The sequence below is a fragment of the Varroa destructor genome, unplaced genomic scaffold, assembly GCF_002443255.2.
Source record: "Varroa destructor unplaced genomic scaffold, Vdes_3.0 BEIS01000006.1, whole genome shotgun sequence".
NCBI lineage: Eukaryota > Metazoa > Arthropoda > Arachnida > Mesostigmata > Varroidae > Varroa > Varroa destructor.
Genome location: NW_019211459.1, coordinates 7414891 through 7429815, shown reverse-complemented (window position 1 = coordinate 7429815; position 14925 = coordinate 7414891). Strand labels below are relative to the sequence as shown.

At 39.1% G+C, this 14925-nt stretch overlaps 2 protein-coding genes across 3 annotated transcripts in view; one reads left to right on the top strand and one right to left on the bottom strand.

Annotated features, from left to right (window-relative positions):
• Positions 1-14925, top strand: part of LOC111253484 (rhomboid-related protein 2-like) — a 43378-nt gene that overhangs the window by 20314 nt on the left and 8139 nt on the right. The window contains exons 1-4 of one of the 2 annotated variants that reach the window (XM_022812928.2): positions 4876-5647; positions 11618-11815; positions 13649-13675; positions 14019-14137. In XM_022812928.2, the coding sequence (XP_022668663.1) occupies positions 11720-11815; positions 13649-13675; positions 14019-14137 (242 nt within the window). In that variant the 5' untranslated portion in view covers positions 4876-5647; positions 11618-11719. Of the gene's footprint in view, positions 1-4875; positions 5648-11617; positions 11816-13648; positions 13676-14018; positions 14138-14925 lie in introns of those variants that run through there. The other variant, XM_086992918.1, reaches the window with a different exon arrangement.
• LOC111253486 (uncharacterized) lies at positions 388-3588 on the bottom strand. Its single transcript, XM_022812931.2, has 5 exons — positions 3322-3588; positions 2172-2310; positions 1898-1996; positions 1324-1485; positions 388-1104 (listed from the first exon to the last, which is right to left on the bottom strand). Exons 1-5 carry the CDS (start codon positions 3355-3357, stop codon positions 869-871), a joined length of 672 nt encoding a protein of 223 aa, XP_022668666.1. The 5' UTR covers positions 3358-3588; the 3' UTR covers positions 388-868.

Below are 14925 nucleotides of genomic sequence, written 5' to 3'. Positions count from 1 at the left end.
TTAAACGTTTTATGTTGCTGTACGTAGACAGACTTACTCAAGATCTCTCACTATATGGCGTCGGCAGATGACCCGGCAGGTTTTATTTAATACGAATTGCAAGTTAATACTTAGGAAAAGCGTTTGATGTAGTTTTTATTACTTTAGTCTGGAACGCTGCGTGCTCAACTTTAACTATATGACACTCTACATAAATCATGTTTTACCAAAAAAATACCCAACCTTTGAACCTACCAAGCACACTGTATGATGTGTATTGCCGATGCACGCCTCTACCATATAAAGTTGCTTAGGTGCGACTTCCTACAAAATAACTGAAATCAAATAAACTGATTCAAATCAATTTCTTCATAAATATGAGTCATACAATAAACAAAAAAAACTGGGTTGGGACATAAATATTATTATTACTCTTTATCAAAGTCACACTTCTACAGATCTTTTTCGAAAGGGCGCAGTAAGGATTAAAGAAGATATATAATGATATTTTTTTGGTGCGATACTTTGTTACAACGCTATCCTTTTTGTTCGCCTATTTACACTGACGTACCTTCCTATATTAACTACAGAGTTGATATTTGTAGCTCATTATACAGACCCAGGTACATCTTTATGGCGGGGTGCGAGACACCATTGGTGAAATCTCCTTGTTCACATATGCTCAACTATTTCAGCCTTAGTTTTACGTGATCTTTTGGTTTTCTCGCTTCCTTCTGTTGGTTACAACCGTTTTTTTTTGGTACGACGAAGAAGGAGAAAGATCTTTGTCAGTCGTTATAACCGAGCCGTCGCCAAGTGAATTTTGTTGATTGCCTCGTAAAAATAGGTGAAGTTAGACGAGGCGTGATTATCGTATGAGAGCCGCCCTTCATTCTTCACCTGCTACCAATTTGGCCAGAGCACGCTCCTTGCACAGCTGACTAGGTATCTTCGATTCTTTGTTTTGAATGTCATTGCGGGCTCCATATTTGAGCAGAAGTAGAACTGCGGGACGAGAGCCCTCTTCGCAAGCCAAATGTAGCGGCGTATTGCCATAGCGATCAGCCTTATTCACGTCGGAAGTTGATACATAAGTCAATAGCAATTCCATAACCGCGACGTTTGCTGTGGATCGAAGAGAGTTAACCAAAAAACCACAACGTCCATTCATTTACAACGTTTCAACAATCTTAATTAACTAATTACATTAGTATGTCAAGATATGTTTATTGCCAAAATTCAAATGTTTCAAACGAGTAGAACAAAACCGACCGATATAACCATAATGATTTAACGAAAACAGCTAATTCAATGTATTAAAGTTTTGGTAGATCTGTTGCTCACCTTTTAAAGCAGCCCGATGAAGCGGGGTCGAACCGATGTTGTCCTGCATCGCTGATAAACTGCCATTCTGAAGTAATTTTCGAGCAATATTGACGAAACTTTTACTTGCTGCATAATGAAGTGGGCTCTGACCAGTCGCGTTGCGATGATTTACGTCACATCCTTCAATAAAAAAAATACAAAATACAGAAAAACAAATAGGTAAGTCCCAGTCAATTTTCAGTATCTTCTCTGTTATAATGTGAATGAAATCTTAGATCCGGTGTATTTTAGCAATGCATTTCTTAAATCTAACAGAATTCAACAGTTATCAACATTATAAGCCAACTCAAATAGCATCAGTCGAGGCTAAATCCATGATGTTATCAAATGCGATATAGAGTCTTCCTCCAAAGGGTTGGTTATGTGTGAGGTTTTTTTAAGCTGGCTTCTATAAAAACTGCCTTCTTTTGATAGCATAAGTTGCTTTGTTGTTGTAGCTTCGAGGCTGTGAGTTTAAGATTTTTGTACGTTAATAGAGCTATCTTTAAAGAACTGTTTTAACTATGATCAAGATGGTACATATTAACCATACCCTTTGCGATGAGCAAGTGTACTACATCTTCAAGGCCAACGGAACACGCTATCATCAACGGAGTCCATTCGTTATCGTCTGGAAGGTCTACCGGTGATCCTAAATAAACACCACAAGGAAAAAAAGACAACAATTTATATATAGGTAAACGTCAATACAGCTTCGGAGTAACGCTTGAACTGTTATATTCTCGAATGTTTTCGTAGTTACATCCTTAGAACGACTTATATTTTTATCGCGTAAGGCTATTCGATTGTTCCTTTTTGCCACCAACCTGCTTCAATCAGGAGATTAAAGGCTTCAAGGCGTCCACCAGAAATGGCCCAATGCAACGGTATCCTGCCGCAAGTATCTGTCTGCTTCACTGCCTGCGGATCTTTTGACAGCCGTTCACGCAGCGTATCGACGCGGCCCTGTTTTCAAAAATACTCGTACTTTTAATGCCTAGATCATTATTTATAATATCAGATCGATATGATCTTATCGATTTAGGCCTGGTCGGCCCCTCGAACTGCGGAAGGCGGCCAGTATCGCCGGTAAACGATTGTAATACTATATATTATACATACTGCCACAAAACCTGTATATATTCAATTGATTGCAATAGTAGACCGCGACATGTAAGTTAAAATTAACCTCGAGTTGGGTCTTTGTATTTAGAAGTGTCGAGTAAGCTGATAATAGATTGAAGACCACTTTAGAAGATCTAACCGGGATTACGTTCAGGATAACATGTTGATAATAATATAACGAGGTATCATTTAGCGTAATAGAATTTACCGTCAATATAATGGACCGCAGCGTTCCATAGAGAGCAGTAAGACCTGAGGTACAGTTTCGTAACTTACACCATCTGTACGATATTTGAGCATAATAATGGGCTTATGCTTTATGGATGCGAAATAGATATAGGACGCAGGTAGCTATGGGTCCTATAAATAAAATGTTTTCGTTTGCCTCGTTTAACTGTACCTAGTGCAGCCGATTGATGCCTGGTCGATGTACGTCACTTGACCAATTTGTTAGAATGCTGCATAAGATTGAATAAAGTGTGTCATAATCAAAAACGTTAAGTCATTCCACATGAATACGGTAAGCATGAAACGGCCGTCGTGGACTAACTGATTGACTAGTAGGAACACCGCGACGATCATTTAAACCACGTAGCACTTTCTATGCAGTTCTAATGATTTGACAGCGAATAGTACTCAACTCAGATACCAAAAGAATGGCCATTTAGATTTTGTATATAGCTGCAAATTTATCAAGGTATTAGGCAGGTGTTTAGGTATAGCTTAATAACAATCAAACAAATAAACATATTTTCCACGATCATCTGAGTTACCGTACTATGTATGCTAAAAACTAAATACTGTCAGCTGTTGCTGACTTCAGCCGAGCCACAAGTAAACGAAGGCACGTACCTCATATGCCATATTACACACTGCATCGTCGCTCATTTTCGTTGAGAAACTGCGCCGTCCTGATGCTAGTAGATCAACAGTATGACTTTTTCATGGACAGTGACTGCAATGTGCTTACGACACACACCACTGACGACCAAATACAAACAATATTTCGACTTGTCTTCAACTTAACTCTCCTTGTGCCTGCAACGATACACGATTCAAAAGACTACGGACAGAATCAGCCTCTGTTTTGTTTGCCTCTCTCGCTTCTTCCTCATGACGTTTTATCTATAGAAGCTTTCATAGAAGCTTAGTAGCCTGGAATAAGAGCGGCCAGGAGTACATTTTTTGCCTATTAAGATTTTAGTAAAGTGTTTGATTTTACTTGAAGTGAATATTAGTCAACAACGAACTATGTTTTGCTATCGAGCAAAACCTGTTTCATAGTGATTTGCGAAGGAATTTTAAGTTTATCTATGGGTCTGAAGGACATGGTCGCATCTGTCCTTGATATCCTAATTCAGAGAGGAGCCAGAGTTAAAATGCCTGCTAATAATGTGGTACATTTAATTTGTTCGCCGTGAACTATTTATAAATCATGCTTTCTTACGGAGGAAGCTTTCCTACTGTGTGCCACACAAATGTAGACAAGATAACAGTGGTAGTAGTGAGGTTATAAAACAAAATTGATTTTTTAAAACAGAACAAGGACGTAAAAGTTATGGATTTTTGTATAACCAATACAGTTCTTGAAAATGAATTTCGGCTACCCTTTACAAAGCTTCTTTGCTAAAGTTCACAATTTTTTCTAGACAACATGTCGTAACATCATGGGCGATAATCTAGCTGAAGGTTCACAATATACGCAGTTAGTTACGTTTTATCAGCACTGTTAGGAAAAGTACATAAAATAGAATTATCAACGCTTTAGACAATTCATTTTCCAGCTGCAGTTGAAACTGTGTCGAGCGCATTGTCGAAAGTCGAGAAACAAAATGTAGCATTTAGAATTTTCGTTACAAGTTACTTGCTTGATCAGGACTTGGTCAAACAAGTATTGACTTGACAAAAACGTTAAGCAATTAACATCTCCGGAGTCTGCAACCGACTTCTCCATTCCTTGAATGTCAACTCGAGCAACCTTTTAGTCGTTTCGTTTTGGCTGAAGTATTTTATGCATGTCTATGAGGAAGCTGTAGGGATGAGGCGAACTATATATTTTGGTGGGATTTTTGGCGACAAACTGTTCCCACTGCTAAAGTAGTAATCAACGCTTCAGTAACGATCAGCGCCCCTTCGCTGACAGCTGCCAACAAAATTGTCGTCAATACTGGAATTGGAAAGCACGGTTCAACAAACGTACATATAGATACGCAGATGTCTACGAATAATAGGTTCTTATCAACGAAACGCTGTTGGAGGGAAGTAGGGAGGGGGAGGGTGTTCATTTTGCAATAGCCGCCGTCGCAACGGCGACTGTAGCCAAGACGGCATAGGTCTCGTTCTCCTCCTCAACAACATGCGCCGTGGCACCCTCTCCTCTCGAACGAAAAACGGATAACATATAGCCAACCAGGCGTTCTGTGGCGTGCTCACACTGTGTTGACGATCAACAGTCCCAGAAGTTCGTTCAGTTGGCATCGTTGACAGTTTCTAGCGGACAAGATTGATGAACGAACAACTCTAGCGACTATTTAGTCACCCATCGGTGCAGCTGGTAACTACTGGCAAAGGCGATCTGTTTCGGTATCTCGCCACTGGTAGTAGGCCGGTGGCGAACGACTATCCCGAAGCGGAGTATAACTATGTTAGCCAGTTAAACAACGGCGGGGTTGTGATTACATTTCATCTACATATGTAGCTATTGTTAAAGCGCGTAGTAATTGGATGGTGCACCACTGCACGAATCTCTGCATTGCGTTCATGCGTATTGCGAACCCGAATATGATACGTGATGTTATTATGAATGATCGAAAACTATAGTAACCTACGCATGTAGTATAGATGCGGACATGTTTGCTTATTGCTGACGGTGGAATAGTAAATGTGGGCCAATGAAAATGAAGACCGACTAGGCAACGTGAAGAAGACTGTCTGGAGACTGGTCAATAGTCGCCTGTGGTGATATTTCGGTGTGGTGAAAAAGTTCGACTTCGAAGACGTTTCTGTACTGTGGTAGCGTTGTGAGGGCGAGCCGAAAACTGACACGAGCCTTCATTTTGCGGTCAAAGGAAATCCGCCGTTAATCTGCAGTCATCTGAGAAAAGATAGCTGTTTGTTGGAAATATTGCACAGGTGAACTTATAAATGAACTGATCATATAATCAACAAAAAGAAGAAGGTGAGTAAGAAGTTTGTGTAAATATATTGTATACATGTCAAACTATAGCATGACAATGACTTTCTCTTTTGTTGGCTAAAGGGTGGAAGTACCTGAGTGATAAAAGAAAGCTCGTCTGGTTCTTTTTTTCCTATGACATCATTCGAAGCATTTGACCCCCTGCTTCATGCACAAATAGATAAAAGTGCGAACGCTATATAGAGCCCACTCATCTAGTAATGACTTTTTGAGCAACAAATGAAATTTTATTTAACCCCATATTTCGTATGGTTTTACCGTACCATCTTATATAATTGGGTGTTGCGCGGCTGGCTATTTAGCATAGCATTGTGACTACTGATGATGCCCCGACATTAAATTCAATCGATTAGCCTTAACTAAATGAACCCGTGGGTTAGGCAAGCAATTTACGTGCAAGCTTCTTAAATAAATTGTATAAGATAGTTGTATAGCTACATTTAAACAGAGCTATGTAAGGTATTTTTCATCGAGGAGTAAAATTTGATTTCCTTTATTAAAGGGACCAATGGAAGGATATCATGAAGTTACATATAGATGTCAAGAAGTTTCTATTCAGTTTTTAAACAAGGAATTGAATACGCCAGAACTCTTCGTCACTCGCATGACAAATAATGACTTAGAGCTCGCGGCTTCTTTGAAGTTTTTAGTTAGAATGGCTAAGGTAGCGTGAGTCATAGATGTTCATACTGAGTGCTGTAATATACTAGAAATCTGCAGGCTATAGGGCTGAGTTGAATTTATTCTCGCCTTACTGTTTGAAGCAGATTGTTTGACCTATTGTTAGAAGCATTATGTTTACCTTTTTTCGGGCCTTTTGCTAATTGCGTATTTTAGCTTCATGGACATGGCGCTTCAATAAACATTCATGCACATCGTGAAAATTACGTATTCCGTTTCACGTGGGGATTTTTCTTTTGATTTGTCCCTAACGATGTATCTCAACATAAACAAATATTTCAATGAAATTATTTGGATGCGCTAGAAGCGTCAATGTTAACGATCATATTTAGTTGATACGATCTCCGCTCATTTCATTCATGACCTAAATCTAGGACAGACTTATTTCGAAGTTTCCGTACATAGTAATCCAGCATGTTATAAATCTGTATTGTACAATGGCCATATGTGCATATTCCTAAACATGCTCAGAATCTCCTCTTCATCCAATCTCGGACTAAGTGGATAGTACTTGTTGGCACCTCACCTTGATATATGACGAAGCTTCCCTCAGACACTTCAGTCACCCACGGTGGCAGAGCACGCTGATAAGCGTCCGTGCGGTACGGAGATAAGTTTTATCAGTGGTTTTGTCTTTCCAGAACAAGTACGGTGGCATGACGTCTCCTTTATTGGACACCATAGTCGGCCGGAAATTTGATCTTACGCTCAATAGACGCCTCCTATATGTTCTCAAACGCTAGCAACAGTCCCTGTGATTGGTTTTTGCGTTTGTAAACATCTCTTTTATCAAAGAAGGATCAAAGACGATCTGCAGGCTCATTTCTAGAAGAACTGGGGAGCAGATGACATCGGGCAGGTCTTAGGGTCGTAACTCTTTCAGGGAATATCAGTATGAGAGGTGCTTGAGGTTTCCGTCCGCGACATCATAATCGCACCTACATAAAATGTGTTCGCTAACATTTTGTCGAGACTGCAGGGCCATCCAAAAAGCATTTTTCGACAGTGTCGAATGGCCCTCCTCTCCGCACTGTTTTCCTGTTGCAGATTTTTTTTATGTATTTGATAGCTTAAGAAGCTTATGATCTCGTAAACACTTCGTCCATTGACGACCGTTCAAATTTCGATAACGAAGCACTATGTTCCGCCATGATTAAATGCTCGCTCATATCCGTTTTGAAACGGGCTTTAATTTTGCTATGTGCATTTCGGCTCAACGTGTTTACAACACTGGCCACTTGAAAAAAATCAGATGCTAAACAAATCTGTCGGTAGATATTCGGGAGTAGTGTTGTCTAAGTGATGCAAAAAGTTCGTAGATGCGGAACATTTCATGATAACATATAATGATCACATGTCGTGACCGTCAATTTCGACTTCCGACAACTTGTGCTACCGTATAATTAACATACAAATTGTAATGTAAGCAATTTCTTATTGCAAAAACATGATAGGAGTTAACGTTACAGTTACCTCTCCTGTCTGACGTGAAAAACCAGATTCAAATCCGTTCCATAGGAGCTGACTTGACGAAACAGCACAGTATCTTGCCACCACTCACTAAATCTCTTAGTAACGATCAAACAGGAGATTTATCCAAAACGATCTAACAAACCTCCAAACGATTCAATTAACAGAGACAGATTGTTAAAACTAATACATTTAACTAGTAACCAAAGCGATCTTGATAAATTCGTAAAAAAAATTGTCAGTTTCCGATGTTTGTGATTATAGGCCATTTTATAAAAACACAAACTATGCGCGAGCAGTAATACGGCTGGGGGCTTTTTTCATCATAACGGAATGTCTTATTCTGCTTCAAATGCAGACAGGCAGTCATGTAGCTAAATCAAGCAGAGAACGGAAATCATTATCTAAACGTTTCTCCGACAATAATGACAATCCAAGTGAAATTATCAATTATTTGTCTATTCGTCTTTTTCGCTGTCTAATATAAGTGGAAAATGTACAATACAATACAAGGCTCTCTATGTCACCTGTTATTCTCACGAAGCTTTTAGGCAGCCCCCAGGTTTTCGAGATGAGTCAATCACAATATTAATCATGTTTCTACATATTGTCATACTCATTGCATTAACATGTCAGCGCATAAAATGGTATACGTTGACATTTTTTGTCATTTTTTCATTTATAAAAATTGAATGTAAACTTTATGGCAAATCGGCTAAACTGCCCATAATCGTTAGCTTTAGTTGGATTTAATATCATCGCCAAAAGCTTTCCTATAATGGTAGGCACAATGAGCACGGGTCTTTAGCAAACTTTTTATCGGAGCGATTGGACACAAGCAAGATATTCATAAGATAATACTGGAGAACATATATTGTAAGTATTTCTCGTAGGTGTGATCAGACTGGGGAATCCTGCTTATAATGATATGCGGAGTATTTTTGCGCGTTTACGTCTGGAATGAGTCTTGCGCGATCGTTCTCGAAAAATGTCTTTGACAAACGTTGAGGCCCTCAGTTACACTTGCAAGCACATTGTCGACTATTTATGGGGAAGAAGGAATATGTTTAGGTAGGATAGGAAGCGTAATGGCAGTGCCGACGACTAATACATTTCGTATGGGCCGCGTCACCACTATGTCAGGTGTTACTCTTCATAGTCGTACTTCAGCGGACCAATCAAACCTTAACGGGAGTACTGGAGATTTTATTTGATCAAATTTGAAAAAAAACAGTTAAATTTTATCTTTCAATTTTCATCCTTCCATCGATTGCAGCCTTTTTGCGGTGCATTTTATCGCCAGTGATCCTCGGCTACTGTGACTTCAACGCGTGAATCGCCCAAGTACTTGAGCATTGTTTCCTCTCCATATATTGCGTTATACCTTTTTGCTTTTTGCTACAAAGCGTACGAATGCGAGAGGGGCGGTATTGAGTCTTTGCCGAACACCTAGAAGGGGTGGCAAGCGGCTTGAGCGGGCGCTAACGACAACAAGTTTAGCGTTCTAAAAGATATGAAAACCACGTCAGCCATAAGGCTGAGTTTTCAACCCTATCGGTGGCCAATTTCTGTAATAATGGATCTATTCTTAAGTGACCGGAACTGCGTCTTAAATCTACAACAAGTGCTTTGCTAAGTCGCTCATAGGGTCTACACAACGACATTGGGTCTTTCCAACGACGGCACTGCCTGTTCGGAAATCGCCTCGAAAACCGAGCTGATTTTTTTTTATTAGTAGTTGATTGTCTTCCAAATATTTCGCGAGTACTCTTCTTTCACACCTGTTGAAAATCGGAAGTAGCCTTGCCGGCCAGTATTTTGACAGGGGATAGGGCTAAATGCCTTCACTGCTTAATTGGCTTAACCACTAGACTCTTGATATGAGATACTACATTCATTTTCATGTTGTCATGCCGAACGCAGAAGACTGACTTTAAAGTAAATAATGAATTCACTTCGAGATTGGTCACCCTGTTTTGTTTTCTTCTGTTTCGGTGACTGGTGCTCGTCTTTAGCCACCCTATTTCTTCTAAGCTCAGTTCTAAGCTGCTCTGTATGTGGACGTATGCCAGCAGGACCGAAGGAACACATCGAGTCTATGCTTTAGCGGGAATTAAAAATGGTACCGTAGACCAGTATCCAATGCGCTGTCTTCCGTAGGCTAGTGGGTACGGCGTATGGTCGAACATACGCAACAGTGGCAACTTCTTGTGTAAGCCTTTTAAACCCATAAGGATCAATATGGGGCGTTTGTATCCTGTTTGAGTGAAGCTAAGCTAGAAATATCGATAAAGCGATATCGAGAGGAGATGGCAAAACACACGTACAATTCTTTAACTAACAAAGCTATTGGTTTAGTTAGCTACTTGTGTATGGAAATTATCAGGATAGGCGCAAGGTGGCGTTATATTTAAATTAGTATTCGTTCAACAGTTTATCACGTCAGTTCGCCTCTTGAATTCCTATATTTCTCAGAAACTTGAACGTATCTAGATAACTTGAGTAACGTTTTTCGCCTACAACGAACGATTGAATCTCAATTAGGATAGAAGTTCATCCCAGACGTTGAGATGAAGATGTGCATTCGTTACATTTAGATGTACGAAATGTATAGTTCTTCAGTCACCTGTATTACTGTCAAGTGTTTTAATTATCTCATGATTTTTATAGCCGCTTACCGACGTAAAACCTCTACCACAAATTTTGGAAAAAGACATTAGTAAGTTTTTTGTTGCAAAACCTGCTGTTTCTTACACCGTTGACAATGCATAAAAAATACATATCAAACTAACAATAAAACCGATGTTCCATTATGCTGTACGGGCAGAAGAAGACTTGCCGCCATCTTATGCCCCAACAATTTCGCTACCGCTCTGTTGTGCTTCGACAACAGATGTATTACACTTTATTGTAACGCAATATATTATGACTAACAAAATCAGTTCTAGTACTTCTGACTAAATCTATTAGTATGTAAACATGGCTCAATGGAAGTTAGAATTCTTCATCACTTAATTAGAAAAATCAGTTCAAAATAAATGTCAGTGGATTGCCGACTGTCAGATATCATCGTACGGTTTTTTTTTTTTAAATAAAGCGATCATATTAGAGTTTATAGTTGGATCTTGCCTACACTGATGACGTAGCTGGAGCCGCGTTACATAGAAAACAATCTCCCCCTCCCCCACCTCCCGTCCGTCATGTTTACATATTTGACTTTGCAGTAGACCTGTATAACATAGGATAACGCTGGCTAGAATAAGTCCGAACTTCTTGTTTACTTTCTTATCTATCTAATCGTAATGATTTAGATATATATTTTGTTAAAAAAAATGTCTATAGCTACGAACAAACAGCACTGAATAATCTTTCCATCGTTGCTTTGTGTCGTAAGATTTTCTGAAACTTGCTATAACTTGCTTTAATGATAAGCCGTATTGCAAACCTTTACTGCGTTCTAGCTTGAATGACAATTCAGAATGATATTCAAATCAATTTACAAATAATTTATCTAAATAATATTTATGATAACTTAAAGCGGCTCATTTAGTACGATCAGGTATGTTTTGATTCGTGTACGTCCTATAATTAGGAAAGCTTCGGTGGCGCTTGCTCACAATTGTTTGTAGTTTTTCTATCTTGCTACTTGGGGCCATAAAATACTGTTCTGCCTCTGTTTTAAGATCGCTTTTTTCAACTATCGGAGGACATTCGCTTTTCTTTTTATATGATTTAAACATTTTCAGCAGAAAACAAAACTGGTGTTTTTTTTTATTCAAATTCACTCAATATTATATTTAGTGTTAGATCGTTTCAGACGTATAGCTGAAACGTTAACTTCAGGGCCAAGTGGGGCCTTCCGACGCAAACCGGATTCGAGAGTTCTTCCCACGAAACACAAAGATGTCCAAGGTTTCAAGTGCCCAAGTGGCCTACAGCAAAGGCCGAACCACTACGGACAGTGAAACCGACGAATGCTGCATCGACGTTTGCGATCGGGTAAATGAATTTGAACTATGGTATTAGGAAATAATTAGATAAAAGTTATTGAATTCAGATCGACTACAGTTAACTTATCGACTTACCATTGAAATGCAGTGGCGTACTGCATCGTATACCGCTTTTGCTTTAAACTAAAGGTAACGAAGCAATTGTTTTTGGTGATTGTACAAGTTAAGAGAAAAACTTTTGGATAGATTCGAGTGTAAGTGTTTTGAAGTTCTTTTAAATATGCAGTTGTATTTTATTACGGATAGTTAAAAAGCCTGAATCTGTAAATAATCCTTTAGATGTAAAAAATATAGTTCATTTATATGTGGAAAACACACAATCGTATTTTATAAACATCTAAACTCAAAGTTGAAAAAAATTAAATTATAAGGTCGGTTCGCCCGATAGAAGAGGCTGCTGTGCGATGGTACTGCAGCAGATATCGCCGCATGGTATCTAAGGCATGTTGCGCGTCATTTTGTGCAGATATACGTAGTTCCTAATGAATGAAAACTTACTGTTTTAGCTATTTAAGACAGTCAGGATAGATTTGCGCCATCTTTCCGTCCCGTGTACTGACGAATCTCGCAGGCAACAATGATGGTACACATATCTGTTCAACGATGAGCGATGCAGGCCCATGTGTCGTTGTAAGAACGAAGACTCGTTTCGATTAGGTATTTCGAGCCGTTTCAATGAGGGATGTTTTCGACTAATTGGATTTCGTATGAAAAAAGGGCGGCCACATTCATTGCAAACAAATCTAGCGCCGTGCGCAAACAAACGCATTTGATACACTGGCAGTCACCGCCGGCTCCATTCTGTTGTATTAAAATCATAATTAAAAATAACTAGAAGTAATTAAATATTCCTATATTAAAAGCCACATTAAAAGTTTTGACCGTTTGTAGGCAAGATTAGTCCCACGTATCGAACACTAGTCAGGTACCTCAGGGCCCTTCTGGCTATGTGGAGTGTACACAAAAACGCAGTTATAGTAATAACAAACTAGAAGGAAAAGGTCGCTCGCTGGGATTTCTCTCAGTAAACAAAATTTAATGATACCTCTATCATTTTCTGACAAAAGCAAAACTAATGATAAATAACCTTTATTGACGCTAAGAAGGAACAATTGTTGCCAAAAAACGGAGAAACGGTCTATAAATAAAGGTCAATTTATATGAACAGCTTTTTTTAGTAGCACTAATTTTTGACCTTGAGAATGCAAAGTTGCCTAACAGCTACGCTAACTTAAAGTTGTCAGACAGCTGTCTGGTAAGCAGATAATTCTTCGATTGAAATTTTAACTTGCGGCTGACCCTTCGGCTTTAGTCTGAGCGTATACTGAATTGAAATGAAATGTAAGCTGGGCACACTTCAGTCCTACAACTAGGGTAGGCTCACATTGCGGGATGTCAGTTGCGATTAAACTACTCGGTTGATGGCTGGCCAGCCTGTGGGCTCTGTTGGCCTTACGTGAGCCGTTCCCTAACGCACCTATGATATAGTGTGCTAACAATAGGCCATGGTAAGCATTTACCAACACTTATCATGGAAACGCACTCAAAAGATACATATTAACTATGTAGAGCACGCCACCCCACTATTTTCGATCGAAAGTCATGTATGTCCACGTAACTCAACGGTAGTTCTCCATGAAAAATTAACAATAATAATATTAGTATCGATCAAATAGACACGTACGCATCTTCTTCGTCTTCTTGAAGGAACTTAATTATTTAGTATAACTTTTATGGGCACTGAAGAAAGGGATCTTATATGCGACACATAGTGCAATACTAACGTTACGTCCGTTTACCTGTGCTCTCGTTTCTTTTTCAGAATAATTGGCGAGCCGTTTTTAATAAGGTAAGAATATGAGAACGGATGTATATAGAGGTCCTTCTCTATCAACATCGGGTAGAATAAATAGGTGTCCTGTTTCCGCAGTGGTACAGTGGCAAACGTGTTGGTCCAAGTTCGAGCTAGCCGACTGAAGCGACGCTTAACGGCAGCACCGAGCGCAAAAACTAGTGCGGACCCTGGCTCGCATTTAGTAGTTTCCGAACGTACTTGCTGAGCCTAACGTATACCTTAAATCACTATTTCATTCATTAATTTACGTAAATATCTGTAAATACATATCTGATTATTCATCTGTGAATCGGTCAAAATTGAAAAGATATAATAACTGCTTTCGTTCAAATTTTAGTATGACACGAATCATGATGGCTACGTTTCCATTGCACACCTGTCTCGCCTCTGGCAGGAGCATTCACAGTTGCTGCAGCATGATCTACCTCCTACCGTTATTCAGGAATTACTTGAAAGGTAAGAGGAGACGGTTGAATCAGTCTGCGATTTAGTTGCATCACGAATACAGGTGGTGTCCTAAGCTTTATAGTTAATGGAATATAGCAATGAAAGTTTTTGACAGCATATTTGTAGCGTTTCCACCGAAAAACTGGTATATAAATCACCTAGGGAATAACTCTCGACAAATTTCATCTGTTTTGGTAATACTCTATGAGCTCGTTTGGCGCCGCCAAGCATAATTACCGCTTTCAGTCAGGTCGTATTCTAAGGTTTCCTTTACAAAAATGTACTAAATATCACACAAATACATATGTATAGTTACTACAATTTCTGATCAGCTCGTTTAACTCAGAGGACGTAAGGTAACAAAAGTTTACATCTTCAGCGAACCCACGCTGTGCTTATGACCAGAACTAAACAGGGAATCTTTCCAAGCTAGAGATTCTTATGGTTCGTCTTCAAGATTGTATCTAAACGAAAACAAATATTTAAACGAAATGTTTAACATTTGTTAGAGGTGTCATTAATATTCAATACGGCCATCATCCGCTGTGACAACAGTTCCGGTTTGAGAGCTAAACCGTTAATTAAGTGTTTTTGTTTCAAAATGTTCTTGTTTTAGTTCACCAATAGCTTTTTAATAGTAACGATGCTTCCAGCAATACTGCTAGGAGCAAATTCGTCATGTTGCATGAAAGCAATGGGGCAAAATTTGGCTCGATAGCAGATCAAGAGACCCAAAAATGTAAGGGTTCAACACGCTAAAATGTTTAAGCTGTGTAAAAAGACACAAGAAATCGTAA

Coding starts and splice junctions, on each gene's coding strand:
- LOC111253486 (XM_022812931.2), bottom strand. CDS start 3,357: ATGAGCGACGATGCAGTGTGTAATATGGCATATGAG. Junction 2,311..3,321: donor TGTGTAATATGGCATATGAG/GTACGTGCCTTC, acceptor TTTTGAAAACAG/GGCCGCGTCGATACGCTGCG. Junction 1,105..1,323: donor TCATCGGGCTGCTTTAAAAG/GTGAGCAACAGA, acceptor TTCGATCCACAG/CAAACGTCGCGGTTATGGAA.